Source organism: Tamandua tetradactyla, chromosome 8 (assembly GCF_023851605.1).
Source record: "Tamandua tetradactyla isolate mTamTet1 chromosome 8, mTamTet1.pri, whole genome shotgun sequence".
NCBI classification, from domain to species: Eukaryota; Metazoa; Chordata; class Mammalia; order Pilosa; family Myrmecophagidae; genus Tamandua; species Tamandua tetradactyla.
Genome location: NC_135334.1, coordinates 56,784,099 through 56,800,221, shown reverse-complemented (window position 1 = coordinate 56,800,221; position 16,123 = coordinate 56,784,099). Strand labels below are relative to the sequence as shown.

The following is a 16,123-nucleotide window of genomic DNA, read 5'->3' as shown; positions in this document are numbered from 1 at the left end:
GAGATCTGAATAATTTTGTCTTATTTCTTGTTTCAGGATTTTTGGCAGGAATATCAATGATGTTTTATAAAAGCACAACCATTTCCATGTACTTAGCTTCCAAATTGGTAGAGGTAAGCAAATATTTTTATGTATGGGCAATTCCAAGAGATAAAGACCCTTTTTAGCTGCTAACTGCATTAGAAGCAAATACATTCCAATTACCAAAGAAAATTCTAATCTTATGAAAGTGTTTAAAAAAGTCACTTCCCTAGTTCTTCTTTTTTGCATATATTTTTTCAAACATATACAAGTGTAAAAAATTGTCTGATTAACCCTCATACATCTAGCTTCATTGATTATCAGCCAATCTCGTTTCATCTCCCACCACCCAGAACTGAATTATTTTAAAGCAAATTCCAGACATCATATCATTGTATTAGGATAAAGACTTCTTAAATAATAAGACTAAAGAATAAAGATTCCTTGAAAACAAACAAAACAAACAGACAAATCAGCAGTACCACCAAAGTGTAACCACAATACCATCATACATTAAAAAAAAAAAAAAATACCAACAGATTTTTACTTCCAGTCAACAAAGATGATAGCATAAGATGTTCCAAGGTGCTATTCCCCCATGGAATCTTTAAACAATTGTAAAAACTAGCAAAGCAATCTTTCTAAAAAACTTGAGAAAACAATTAAAGGGTTATAGTACCTGGGCAGAGGCCAAATCAAGAAGACACAGCTTTGAAAATGGTAGGAAAAGCTCATGGTGCCCTTTTTCAGTCCTTCCCCCACCCTTCCTCCACGTGAAGTAGAGCAGGCCTGTGCTTACATTGTGGGTCCCTGGCCTTCTTCCACAGGGATTAGAATAACCCCTGTGCATACACTCTTTTACCTGTATGTCAGGGCCATTCTGGTGGACAGCAGCCTGAAAGACTTAACCAGGACATTCCTCTCTTGTTTGCCCTCCCAGAATTTACCCTGTAGGCAAAAATAGCTTGTTGACAGTGAAAAATATAAGAATAATTGAGTTGAAACAGCCTGAGGCAAAGGATAAACTTTTTGCATACAACAGAGCACCACCTACTTTAGAGGGAGTAGAGGGGAGAGTTGGATGCCTGTAAATGGAGGAACATTTCACACCATAAGCAAGCACAAGCCCAGGACAAGACTCAGGTTCAGAAAAGGTAGAGAGGGCCCCACACCTCACTTTTGCCTTTAGGTAATCTTCATAGGAGATCTAAACTCTGAAGGAGAGCACCAGCCAAATCACAGCCAATATACAAAGAATGTAAAAGCTGGGTTTTTTTGCATTAGTTTGTTTATGTTAGCTCCTGGCATTCAAGGAGCTCTCTGTTAAATCATTAGCTGGTTACAAAATTAAGGAAGAGACAGTTCAGGAACTTGAGTCTCAGAGTTAACACATTAAAATTAAAACTGTGCCACAAAGATAAACAAAGAAACAGGAAATTATGGCCCATCCATAGGAACAAAATTAAAATTCAGAAACCACAAAGAGGATTGGTCTTTGGACATATCAGACAAAGATTTTTTTTTAATGATTTTTTTAGTATGCTGAGGGAAATAAAGGAAGACATGGATAAAGAACCAAAGGATATCAGGAAAAAGATGAATGACCAATATGAGAATCTCGATAAAGAGAGAAAATTTAAAAAGGAACCAAACAGAAATACTGAACTTGAAGATTACAAGAATTGAAATGAAAAATTCGCTGGAGATTTCAACAGCAGATAATAGCTGGCAGAAGAAAGAATTGGTGAACTCAAAGACAAACAGTCGAAATTATTCAAGCTGAGATGCAGAAAGAAAAGTGAACACAGTCTAAGAGCCTTTTGAAACACCAACAGGTATACCAGTATATACCTTACGGGATTTATTTTTTCTCCCAGAAGGAGAAGAAAGAGAGAAAGAAGCAGAAATAATATTTTTTTAATGGCAGAAAACTTCCCAAATTTAACAGGAGACGTGAATGTAGACCTCCAAGAAGTCAGTGCACCCCAAATGGGGTAAACTCAAAAAGAATCACAGCAGGATGGTAGCATAACTGTCAAATGCCAAATGCAAACAGAGAGTTCTGAAAGATGAAAGAGAAAACATGTTATGTTCAAGAGAGCCTCAAAAAATTAAGTATCCATTTCTCATGAGAAACCATGGAAGAAAGAATGTAGGGGAGCAAAATTTTTATAGTGCTGAAAGAAAGTAATTGTTATCCAAGAATTTTATATCCAATGAGACTGTTTTTCAGAAAGGAAAGATAGAGTAAGGCATTCCCACATAAATAAAAGCTGTACAAGTTCATCGCCACTAGATCTGCTCAACAAACAATGCTAAAGGGAGTTGTTTACACTGGCAAGAAAGGACACCATATGGTAGGATTGAAGGAGAATAAAGAAATAAAGAACTTAGGTAATGGTAAACATGGGTAATTATAAATGCCAGTACTGCTGTATTGTATTTTTTGGTATATAGCTCCACTTTACTTCTTTGATGCAAATACATAAAAAGTAATGATAAATCTATGATTTGGGGCATAAAATGTACAAAGATGTAATTTATAACAAGTAAAATTCTCTGGGAGGACAGAGGGGCATTGAAACTGTGTTTGCGTATGCTATTGGAGTTAAGTTGTTGTCAAACCAAATGTGAATGTTATAGATTTAAGTCCCCACAACAAAGGTATAAGACTTAAAGACCAAATAGCAAAATAGCAGAAAAATATCCTGCATTATCAGTAGTTACTTTAAATGTAAATGGATTAAACTTTCTTGTCAACAGGCAGAGACTGACAGAATGGATGAAAAGGCAGGACCCAACTTTATGCTATTTACAAGAGACCCACCTCAAATTCAAAGATGCAGAAGGTTGAAAGTGAAAGGATGGGAAAAAAATATGCCAGGAAATATTAACCAAGAGAGCTGGAGTAGCTATACTAATATTGGATAAACTAGACAAAAACCTGTTACAAGGGACAAATCAGTCACTGTATATTGACAAAGGAGCCAGTTCAACAAGAAGACATAACAATTATAGATAGGCACCTAACTGCAGAGCCCCAAAATATATGAAGCAAGTATTGGCAAATTTCTTTTTAGTCCTCATCCTTTTGACATTCATTTCACAGACTACCCATTTGTTCTTGAACCCCTCTCTACCCTATTGTTACACCAGTTTCTCTTGGTCCTCTTTCTACTTTTTCTTGTTAGTCTTATTTTAGCTCTGCCATGTTCCAGAAAACCAATTTCCATAAATTATCCCTTGTTTTAACCATATGAAGTTGCTGCCAATTCCCCACACTTATCATGTACTTTAATGCCTACTTGTTACTCCTGCTTTTTTCCTCTTACCTAGTTTTTGATCATATACCTCTTATAAGGTAGCACTATTTAAAATATGGTCAGCTGAACAATGCTAGTCTGTGAACTGTTTGTTACCAGTTCATGACAAGGTAAGTATAGACAATTAGAATAAGTCTATGGAAATTAAAAAAAAAATTTTTATTAATAAAACCAATCAATATACAATATGAACATTCTTTTTTATCACATAGTTGTATATTCATCATCATGATCATTTCTTAGAACATTTGCATCAATTTATAAAAAGAAATAAAAAGAAAACAGAAAAAAATTCATACATACCATACCCCTTACCCCATGCTTTCATTGATCCTAGTATTTCAATCTACTAAATTTATTTTAAAATTTGTTCCCCCTATTTATTTATTTTTAATCCATATGCTTTACTCATCTGTTGATAAGGTAGATAAAAGAAGCATCAGACAAAAGGTTTTCACAATCACACAGTCACATTGCGAAAGCTATATCATTATACAATCATCTTCAAGAATCATGGCTACTGGAACACAGCTCTACATTTTCAGGCAGTTCCCTCCAGCCTCTCTGTTACATCTTAAGTAAAAAGGTGATATCTATTTAATGCATAAGAATAAATATCCAGGATAATCTCTCGACTCTGGAATCTTTCAGCCATTGACACTTTATTTTGTCTCATTTCTCTCTTCCCCACTTTTGGTTGAGAAGGTTTTCTCAATCTCTGGGTGCTGAGTCCCAGCTCATTTTAGGATTTCTGTCCCACATTGCCAGGAAGGTCTATGCCCCTGGGAGTCATGTTCCACGTAGAAAGGGGGAGGGCAGTGAATTTGCTTGTTGTGTTGACTGAGAGCGAGAGGCCACATCGGAGCAGCAAAAGAGGTTCTCTTGGGGGTGACTCTTAGGCCTTATTTTACGTAGGCTTAGCCTATTCTTTGCGGGGTTAAGTTTCATATGAACAAATCCCAAGATTGGGGGGTTCAGCCCTATTGCTTTGGTTTCCCTACTGCTTGTGAGAACAAGAATTCTCCACTTGGGGAAGTTGAATTTTCCCCCTTTCTCAAGATTCCCCCAAGGGGACTTTACAAATACTTTTTTATTCGCTTTTCAAATCCTTCTGGGATTTACTGAGGCATCACTCTGGACAAACCTACAAAATCTCATGCCCTACTTAAGGTTCCATATACTTAGGGTATTCAATTAAGCTGTCCACATAAGTTCTTTTAGGAAATGCTCTAGTCAAAATATAAATTTTGTACCAAATAAATATTTTTTGCTTTAGTCTCACACATAAGTTAAACTTGTAAAGTATTAATTACCATCTATTTTCAACACCCTGTGTTATTGACATTCCTTTGTTCTTCCTCATGCAAAACATTTTAAAATTTGTACCTTTAATCATTATCATTATACACTCTAGGCATTCCTAGATTATACCATCTCAGTCTTTATCTTATATCCTTCCTTCTGATTTCATTTGTGCCCCAGGCCTCCTCCCTCTATCATTCTCACATTCATCTTCATTCGGTGTTCTAACATTATTGTATTGCAGTTAGGTAGTATTGTGCTATCCATTTGTGAATTTTTACTATCAGTCCCATTGCCCAATCTTTATCCCTTTAGTTCCAATTACCCAGTATCTACCCTATTTCTATCTCCTGATGACCTCTGTTCTTAACTGAAATTCTCCAAGTTCATTCATTAATGTTAGTTCATATTAGTGAGACCATACAGTATTTGGCCTTTTGTTTCTGGCTAATCTCAGCATAATGTCTTTAAAGTCCATCCATGTTGTTACATACTTCATCACTTTATTCTGTCTCACAGCTGCATAATATTCCACTGTATGTATATACCACAGCTTGTTTAGCCACTCATTTGTTGATGGACATTTGGTCTGTTTCCATCTCTTGGCAATTGTAAATAATGCTGCTATAAACATTGGTGTGCACATGTCCATTTGTGTCTTTGCCCTCATGTCCTCTGAGTAGATACCTAGTGATGGAATTGCTGGGTCATATGGCAATTCTATACTTAGCTTCCTGAGGAACCGCCACACTGCCTTCTACAGCGGTTGTACCATATGACATTCCCACCAACAGTGGATAAGTGTGCCTCTTTCTCCACATCTCTCCAGCACTTGTCGTTTTCTGTTTTATTGGTAATGGCCATTCTGGTGGGTGTGAGATGATATCTCATTGTGGTTTTGATTTGCATTTCCCTGATAGCCAGGGAAGTTGAGCATCTTTTCATGTGCCTTTTGGCCATTTGTATTTCCTCTTCTGAGAAGTGTCTAAGTCTTTTGCCCATTTTGTAACTGGGTTGTCTGTCTTTTTGTTGTGGAGTTGAACAGTCTCTTTATATATGCTGGATACTAGACCTTTATCTGATATGTTGTTTCCAAATATTGTCTCCCATTGTGTAGGCATTTTATTTTCTTGACAAAGGTTTTTGATGCACACAAGTGTTTAATTTTGAGGAGTTCCCATTTCTTTCTTTCTTTCTTCAATGCTCGTGCTTTCAGTGTGAGGTCTAGGAAACTGCCTCCTATTATAAGATTGATAAGATATTTCCCTGCATTTTCTTCTAAAAGTTTTATGGTCTTAGATCTAATGTTTAGGTCTTTGATCCATTTTGAGTTAATTTTTGTATAGGGTATGAGCTATGGATCTTCTTTCATTCCTTTGCATGTGGATAACCAGTTCTCTTGGCACCATTTATTGAAGAAACTGTTCTGTCCCAGGTGAGTTGTCTTGACTGCCTTATCAAAGATCAATTGTCCGTAGATGAGAGGGTCTATATCTATTCAGTTCCGTTGGTCAGTACATCTATCTTTATGCCAGAACCATGCAGTTTTGACTACTATAGCTTCATAATACGCCTTAGAGTCAGGTAGCATGAGACCTCCAACTTCATGTTTCTTTCTTGGGACACTTTTAGCTATTCAGGGCACCCTGCCCTTCCAGATAAATTTGATTATTGATTTTTCTATTTCTGAAAGGTAAGTTTTTGGGATTTTAATTGGTATTTCATTGAATCTGTAAATCAATTTAGATAGAATTGATATTTTAACTATATTTATTTAGTCTTCCAACCCATGAACATGGTATGCCCTTCCATTAATTTAGGTCTTCTGTGATTTCTTTTAACACTTTCTTATAGTTTTCTCTGTATAGGTCTTTTGTCTCTTTAGTTAAATTTATTCCTAAATATCTCATTCGTTTGGTTGCAATTGTAAATGGAATTTTTTTCATGATTTTCTCCTGAGATTGTTCATTACTTGTGTATAGAAACACTACAGATTTTTGAGTGTTGATCTTGTAACCTGCCACTTTGCTGTATTCATTTATTAGCTCTAGTAGTTTTGCAGGGTTTTCGATACGTAGTACCATATCATCTGCAAACAGTGAGAGTTTTACTTCTTCCTTTCCAATTTTGATGCCATGTATTTCTTTTTCTTGTCTAACTGCTCTGGCTAGAACTTCCACCACAATGTTGAATAACAATGGTGATAGTGGACATCTTTTTTATTGTTCCTGATATTAGGGGGAAAGTTTTCAGTTTTTCCCCAATGAGGATGATGCTAGCTGTGGGTTTTTCATATATTCCCTTTATCATGTTGAAGAAGTTCCCTTCTATTCCTATACTTTGAAGTGTTTTCAACAGGAAATAATGTTGAATTTTGTCAAATGCCTTTTCTGTTTATTTTTTATTTTATTTTATTTTATTTTTTAACATGGGCAGGCACCAGGAGTCGAACCTGAGTCCTCTGGCATGGCAGGCGAGCATTCTTGCCTGCTGAGCCACCGTGGCCTGCCCTCAAATGCCTTTTCTGCATCAATCGAGATGATTGTGTGGTTTTTCTGCTTTGATTTGTTGATATGATGTATTACTTTAATTGATTTTCTTATGTTGAACCATCCTCGCATACCTAGGATGAATCCTACTTGGTCATGGTGTATAATTCTCTTAAATATGGTGCTGGATTCGATTTGCAAGAATTTTGTTGAGGATTTTTGCATCTATATTCATAAGAGAGATTGGTTTGTAGTTTTCTGTGGAAATTTTTATAGCAATTTGACTGTAATGTTTTGTCTTTTGACCCTGATCATAAAAATTTGGCCTTGGATTTTTTTTTTTTTTTTCCGAGTGCATGGTCTGGGAATCAAACCCGGGTCTCACGCATGGAAGGCGGGCATTCTAACCACTAAACTACCTGTGCACCCTGGCCTTGGATTTTTATATGTCTTTTTAAAAATTTCTTTTTTCTAGTAATTCATTTTTATCATATTTTATTAAAGCATCAGTCCATGACACATTCGAAATTTTACAGAAAAGTAGTCCTTTACCACAGATGGTTTGAGAAGCACTACTCAAATGCAGTCCTTTCTGAAATTTTCCTTGATGCTTTTTCCTAGACAGAGTAGTTGCTCCCTTCTCTTGGTAGCCATATAGTGGACACTATATAGATAATTCTGTTAGAGCTTTCTTTAGAGAGTATTGGTGATTTCTTTTATGTACTAAATTTGTTTTATTTACTTTTTTTTTTTTACATGGGCAGGCACCAGGAATCAAACCTGGGTCCTTGGGCATGGCAGGCAAGCACTCTTACCTGCTGAGCCACCGTGGCCCGCCCTGTTTTATTTACTTTTTAATCTCTGGCTCCTAGCAACATGCCCAGCATTTAGTCAGCACAATTAAATATTTATTGAATGAATGAATGAATGAATAGGTATAACAGGGGAGGGAGGACCTGAACCCTGTACAAAAAAGCATTGGAGAATAAACTACATAAAAGACACAGAAATAAAATGCTGTTGAGTTTCACAGAGAAGTGTTGTTACTTGCAGCAGTGGTTGGGGCAAGAGAATTAGGGAGGGGGATGGGTTGACATTTAATGCTGTCATGGAAGATGTGACTTATAATTTGAGCTCTGATGGATTATTAGGAATTAGAAACTTAGAAAAAATAGTTGTAGGTAGGGAGTGTATTGCTTAACTATATTGGTAATGCTGTTTAAAGTTGGTTTCTTTATAAATCTTGCATTATTCTTGTTTTGTAGACAATGTATTTCAAAGGCATTGAAGCAGGGAAAGTTCCCTATTTTCCCCACGCAGATGTTATCATCTATTCCATCTCTACAGCAATTTGCTTCCAAGCAGTAAGTATAGCTTTTTGAAATGAGAAGTAGAATTTGAGAAGTAGAATTATTTCTGTTTCTAATAAGCATGAAACTAGTAGGAGAAGAGTAAAAGCCTGGGAACATTTCTATTTATTACATTTTTTTTACTCTTTATTTTTTCAGTAAGACATCTTGCAAGTTTCAAATTATTAAACATGTTAACGTAATGGGTCAGATCTTGTTTTATGAATTTACTGCTTTCTAGATTTAAATAGAGGGTGATCTATAGGTAAATTTTTGTTGCACTACCTTGGATAGAATGCCCCAGTTTAATTATCCTTCTTCCAGAAAAAATATACTATGGAAATAAGTAAGAATAATTTCATTTCTCCAGTACCATGCAGGGAGTTGAGGGTGTGGGGCATGGCGAGGTGCAGAGAATCTAGTTAAATAAAAGTATTGTCTAATTTCTTTAAATTCTGTAATCATCATGATCTTTAATAGTGGTTTCAGAGCTGCTGCAGGTTTGGGGGACAGCTTTTATTTGTTCTTTTCACAATAATGCTGATAAACTTATTATAACTAGTGAAATATCAGTTATCCAGTGGGTAATTAAATGCTTCCTAGTAATAATGCTTTACTGATTTATAATCAGTAAACTGATTAAATGCTTCCTAGTAATAATAGCTATTAACTAAATTATGAATTTCACAAGCAAAATTTCTATATCAAGGCATATTTGCAAAGATTCATAGTAATTGTCAACTTAAACATAAATATACGTTTATTATTGTCACCATTGTTATCTTTAAAATACATAAGCAATAAAAATAGAGATAAAACTACTGTTGTCTAAGACTGCTGTTTACTAAAAGAAGTCTCCAATTCAATATTCTAATCATAGGCTGTCATGGAAGTTCAGACTTTGCGACCATCTTATTGGAAATTCCTTTTAAGGCTTACAAAGGGCAAGTAAGTGATTAAGATGTTTTAACTGATTATAGAAAAGAGTAATTTCTATACAGGATTATGATTTTTTTTGTCTTTTTTAGGAAATTTTTTTGATGTTAAAGTATGAAGATATAAATGAAATAGGGCCATCCTAATAAGAATAAAATGGAGCATTCTTTTCATGAACAGTATTTTGATAATTCTTTTCCCTATAATATTGTAGATGTTTGAAGTTCTTTTAATTTTTTTGTTTTACTAACTGCTAATTAGCTGCTACCTAACGTATTTAAGTGTATATGAATTTTTAAATCTTTCTTTTTTGGCAAGGGCAGACTCTGGGACTCGAACCCAGGTCTCAGACGTGGCAGGGGAGAATTCTACCACTGAGCCGCTGTTGCACCACTCTCTTTTTTATTTAAATTAGGTTGATTAAAGAGCTACCTCTAAATAATTGACTGATTACCATTTTGGAAAAATAATCATATTCTGTTCCCTGATTGTAAGCTTACTTTTCTCTGTGTTTACTATCATGTTCCAGTTTTTTTTCCTTACCTGTTTGAATTCATTTAGGTTCCTTATTTTTTTGGTTTTTTCTTTTACCATTTCCTGATCTTAAACTAATTCTTTGGGAGATAGCTTGACCTACTAGAAAGAGTCAAGCAGACCTAGGCTTGATTCCAGCTCTGGTTCCTTCAGCTGTGTTACTACTAGGAAAGTTATTTACCAAAATAAGCCTCAGTTTTTTTCTAAAATGAAACAGTAACTTATACATTGTACAATTGCAGGAAAATTAAGATGTTTGTCATACTTTGTTACTTAGTAGACACATAGTAAATTACAGCTAATGACATTACTGTCATTAATAGTAATAGCAAACAATTATATAGAGCACACATAAGATGTACACATATATAAACATACAAATATACATACATATGCATTTAATCCTTAAACTAGCTCTCTGAGGATCTATTGTCCCCACTTATGAGAAAATTCTCAATCTACATAGAGAGATTAGGTAGCTTGCCAGAATCACATAGCTACTAAGTGGTAGAGCTTGAAAATGAACCAGAAAGTATGACTTCAGAATCCTTCCTCTTAGTAATAACTCTAAGCATCCTTTATATTATTATTATTTAATCATTTACTTTTTGTTATTCAGGTTTCTACATATTAATGAGTTTAAGTACTCCGTAGTAATTTTAGAAAGGGACAGAAAGTCACATTTATTGGTTGTTGGAATAATAATGCAGGCCAGTGATTCAAAACTAATTTCATTCTGTTGTCTTCTCCAGAAAGAAAATAAGCTCCAGAAAGGAAATAGCTCATTTGCTATTTATTTAATTTCCTGTGATTTCACTCATCAGAAGATTATAATGAATGTGATTTTCTGTTTGACACAATCTGAAGAGAACTCTAATAGAAAAGATTGAGGTGATGAAGGTAGTCTCTGAGATCTCTGAGGTCTCAGGTCTGGAGATGATCTCTTTAGATAAAATATGAGGCATTGAATCTTGAGGAAGAGGGCCTGTGTGATTTGAGGGCAGTTACAGGTTTACAGAAAAATCATGCAAAAAAAAAAAAGAACAGTGTTCCCATGTGCCAACCCCCCGACACACACACACACAAATACAGTTTTCCCTATTATTGACATTTTGCATTAGTGATATCATTGTTATTGATGAAACAGCATTATACTATACAATATAATCCATAGTTTATATTACTTTTCACTGTTTGCATTATACAGTTCTATGTTTGTTTTTAATTTTTATTCTGGTAACATATATAACCTCAAATTTCCCATTTTAACCACTTTCAAATACATAATTCAGTGATGTTCATTTGCCACCATGGCCTGCCCTTTGTATGGCTTTTATATCTGCCTTTGACTTTACATCTTTTGCTTTTTCAGCCTTTTCTGTTTTTCTGTCCCATGAAAGAAATGGAGTGAGTCATTTTATTTTTTAAGATTTCATTAAATAGATATTCACTGTCTCCTTTGTTCTACAGATTTGCTGTCATGAACCGAAAAGTCCTTGATGTTTTTGGTACTGGTGCATCTAAACACTTTCAGGATTTTGTTCCCAGGTTGGATCCAAGATACACGACTGTAACACCAGAGTTGGCAACAGAACTTTCTTGAAGATGACTGTAATTTATGAATTTGACTAAATGTTTCATGATTTTATCCTGCGGAGTTAATTATGTTGAACAAAAAGAAGGGGGCCTGAGCTTGAACTTCAGTGTTGTTTCAATGAGAGATGCTCTTTTGTTTATTTTTCTTACCAATCAGAAATATTGAAACTTTTTAGGAAGATGTTGCTTAATAATTAAGCTCTCTCCATAGCCAGAATCTGATTCTCAGTCACTATAATGGTTGATGTTATGATATATTATTGATTAAATTATGTCACAAGCATTATTAAATAATCTATGTAGAAATGTAGTAACAAATAAGAGTATACTTAAAATTACTTTAGAAGATGTCTTTAGTTCATTCCAATATAATTCTCAGTTAAAATTAATAATATTTCTACATTCTGGATTTATAAAGGATCACGGGTACATAGATTGGTCTTTTTTTAAGTTTTTAAATAATTAGTAACTATGGTGATGAAATGTTATAGATTTGAGGTAACTCTTCACAAACAATGCTGCTTTAGTATAGACCAATTTAGTTGGAGAAAGTGGCCATTCTTAACTTCAGGGATGCAAAAATGGGTCTCATACCATCTGGATAAATGCTATGATCTCCGTGATCAGCTAGGCTATTTGGCAACCCAGTGATCTTAAGTACTAATGGCTAGTTAGGAGGAATTGGAAATTGGCACATCTAATAAAACTGAAATGTAATGTTTTAATCTTTTACAGAAGTACTAAGCTTGAATATTTAAAAACAAATGAAGTTATTTTTAATCCTCCTATAGATTTATGTTTATTTTCATTTATAAGGATTTAATTCTTCATAGCTAAGTTTGTATGCCATTATTGTTTTAGAAAGGATCAAAAATCCTATTGGAACAGAAGTAGTTTGGGCAAGTTTGGCAGTCTATTCCCTCTCAAGTGTTTCACCTACATCATGAATTTTTACAACTAAAAACAATATAAAAATCCACTAGTTGTTAAAAAGTCCATTCCATCACTAATTGGATCCAAGTCCTCCAACCTCCTTTTATAAAATAATTGTCACCATTTTTACTATTTAGAATAAAGAAATGACAAAATGTAGTCACTGCTGATTATGAAACTTAAAGCCAGCTGTGAGTGAAATGCAATCACTCTTGAATTTTTCAGGGAAAAATTGTACTTTACTTAAGTTAAACAGCTTAAATGGTTGTGATGTCTACAGTTAATGTAACATATAGGAATGATGGTATATTTTTTTAATGTCACTTTGTTGCTGAAAAGTTTTTAGGCCAATATAAATTAATTATGCAGTAGAACTTGTGTTGCAGCAGGAATTATAACCCTGACTTTAAAAATGCTTAATCTCCCATATTCAATTTCATCAAGCCAATATACTTCAGTTTATATGTAATCCTATCTTTGGTTGTTCTAGCAAATTGAAACCCAACAAAAAGACAGACTCTGGTGCCTTGTAAGAGAGAGAGCTAATGTGGTCAAAATTTTGCATTGTAATTGAATTTTTAGACTTGACCTGTACTATCAGGCAATACGGTTTGTGTACAGGGTTATTTTTTTAGTTTTCAGACTCCAAAATTAATTAGTAAATTAAGTTTTAGGCTTTTAGTTTCAGGAATCAAAATAAGGGTTGGTACTGTGTTTACTTTAAAAAATGAAGTATTACAGCAGTAAGAAAGGACTGCTGCCTGTACCTCATTTTCTCTAATCAGAAATTATGTTTATAATATTTTTCTGTCGGGTTAAAAGAAAATAATTTTAACCCATAAGTTATTGTTTTCATTGACATTAAAAGACCATGATATTAAAAGACAAATTCAGTTGAAATTTGCTGAGATTGTTTAATAAATTTTGCTGGTGAAAAGGGCATATTTCTATGGTTTGCATTTTCAAAAAAAAAAGAACTATTCATCTTTTATTTTATGTAAAATGTTCATGAAATAGCTATCATGAAGTAGAATACAACAATGAATGTATACCTTGAGTGAATATCTAATTTGCAGTGGTGATTTCTTTGGCACAGACTGCAAAGAGTAGTTTCTGTTACTGAAGACAATCAAAGTGAATATTGTACCTTCAACTAAAAGGGTATTCATTGACAACTTCTTGACATTATAAATAAAGTCAAATAGATCTGTCCATTCCAAAACAGGTTTTTTAGTCCATTCATAATCTGAATAAATTCTGCCCTTGGTAAATTTCCAACAGAACTGATTACACTAAACTTGAATATGCCTCCTTAGTCTTTTCTTTACGTAGACTGAAAAACAGTGCATGGTACCGTGGTCACTTCATTGCTATTATCAGTAATAGAGCTAATAACAACCAAGTAAAGACTGAGACTGATTAATGTCTCAAGTCTTTTAGATTCTTGCCAGGTTTTTCACTAGTGTGTGTGTGTGTGTGTCCATTTTATTTCTCATTTCTGAAATAATACTTTTGTTTCTGTTTCTCTTTTTCATGAATTCTGTGGTTACTTCTGTAATGTTCTTCTTGATCTACAAGCATATTTATCATCTAGTTGCTGTCTAGTTTACTTTTTGCCTTTGTTTCTGTTATTTAGTCAACAGAAATCCTTTTATTTAAAAAGGGTTATCCTTTTATTTTTTGTTCTCAGATTGTAAAATTCTCTTTTCTCTGGGATGAACATGTCTTTGTGATGGAACCCAAAGGGGCAATTGTCTCATAGTATTTTCTCATTGAGTTTGAGTGTTCATTTCCTTGTGGATTGTGTTTGGGCTATCTTCTACTTTCCTCTGTTACTTCTTCTTCTGGGGTCATGGTCAAAAGACACCTCTTGGAAGGGCCAGTGAGAGGGGAAGTAACTCTGGAAGAAGTGACCAGGAGGTTCTTGCTGTTTTTGGAGCAGAGAAACCATTAAGCCCAGAGATTTCTTGAGTTTTCTCTCTGTGATTTATTCTTATTTGTATAAAAAAAATACAGACTTAACACAGCAACAAAGTTATTTTTCCATGGAAGGTTTTTTTGCTTTACAGGGCAGGAGTATTAATTTCTGAATTGTGTTCTTCATCACAAAGATACTGATAAACTTCATCTTTTCTACTGTCTTAATCTATTACTGTTTACCTCCCCAGTATTCACTCTCAGGTAGAAATTTTAGGTAATTGAAAATGAGTGACCAAGAAAAAGACATGAGTAAAAATAAAATAAGAAACAAAAGTGTTCTGCAGGGCTGGGTTAAAAATGTGATGAGTAATGATTGCTTTAATTGTGGAGGCACGGGAGGCTGTTGTTACTGTTGTCCCAACCTTGTGCCCTTCCGTCTCCTCTTCCCCCACATGTGTCCTAAATGAATAATGTACTGGGTCTTATTCTTTGTCCTTGCAGACCTGACAAACTCAGTAATAAGCACAGATCAAGAACAGAGGTTTCAGGGCCATATGCAGTTTGTACTTCTTTCTCTAGTTCTCAAACCACTGCAGCTTGCCTTATTACCCATCAGTTTTCTCTTCAGTTTTACACCCCGAAGTTATATCGCCCAAAGTATAGCATAACATTCTCATGTCAGAAAGCCCCAGGCTGCATGTAATAAATGTTCCCTCATCTTGGTACAGAGGCCAAAGTTACCAAACATGTTCTTACCTTCTTGGCTCAGCCTCTGTTGAGGTCCAAGCTTCCACAGAGTGGATCTCTGGACTATATTAGTTGAAGTTACCCTGAAGTACTACTTCCCTTGGTACCTTAATTTGGACCATGGGCTCTCTGAGGCCCATTTCCTCTATGTCTATAAAACTTTTCTTAGTCACTAACCCCTTATATGAATTTTCTTTTCATTATAGGATATATGAACCTTAAGGCTACAAAGAGGGATTGGTGCCAAAGGCCTAAAAATGTTTAAAGCATGAAGTATATCCTGCAGATTTGCCATTTTATGGATTTGAGGTGCCAAAAGGGATGAGCTAGAAGAAACTATAAACATATTTCAAGCCTATCACTTCCTTCTATTTCTTTCTTTACTTTTCCCAGTCTGTGCTTTCCTGCCATGTTTTCCCTTTATTTCTTCATTTTGAGCTCTTGAGGGAAAAAAGTGGTACTTATTTTTCTGCTTATTTCAGAGGAAAGTGAAGGTAAGGACTAGTAAGCCATGCTGCACAAGCACAAACATTAGTGTGACTCTTGGTCGGGTAGGAGACTGAAAAAATGTCATTGAGTAGAAAGGAAAAGAAGTAGCTTCTCACAGTTCTTCCATTTCATCTCAGAAGTGAACCAGAGGGATTCAGTTGGAGTTGAGTTGCCTTGAGTCAGGTGACATAAGTGACATACATGGTAGTGTACACTACCAAACTTGTCATGGTGAAGAGTCAAAATGTGAAAGGGGAGGGAAGACTTCTCTCAGTAGAATTATTAAAGTAGGGGCATACCTGCAAGCATTATTTTAAATAATAATATTTGACCCTATGTATTAACTAAGCAGCCAGAATGTAAAATACCAGAAATGGAATGGCTTTTAAAAGGGAATTTATTAAGTTGCGAGTTTATAGTTCTAAGGCCATGAAAATGTCCAAATTAAGGCACCAACAAAAGGTTCCTTCACTCAGGAAAAGCT

General features: G+C 34.8%; 1 protein-coding gene across 1 annotated transcript in view; it reads left to right on the top strand.

Moving 5' to 3' along the window:
• The window catches only part of TMEM135 (transmembrane protein 135), a 360,541-nt gene extending 346,755 nt beyond the window's left edge, over window positions 1–13,786 (top strand). The window contains exons 12-15 of the mRNA XM_077113327.1: window positions 37–113; window positions 8,401–8,499; window positions 9,365–9,432; window positions 11,425–13,786. Of these exons, the coding sequence (XP_076969442.1) occupies window positions 37–113; window positions 8,401–8,499; window positions 9,365–9,432; window positions 11,425–11,557 (377 nt within the window). The 3' untranslated portion in view covers window positions 11,558–13,786. The remainder of the gene's footprint in view (window positions 1–36; window positions 114–8,400; window positions 8,500–9,364; window positions 9,433–11,424) is intronic.
• Window positions 13,787–16,123: the final 2,337 nt, after the last annotated feature.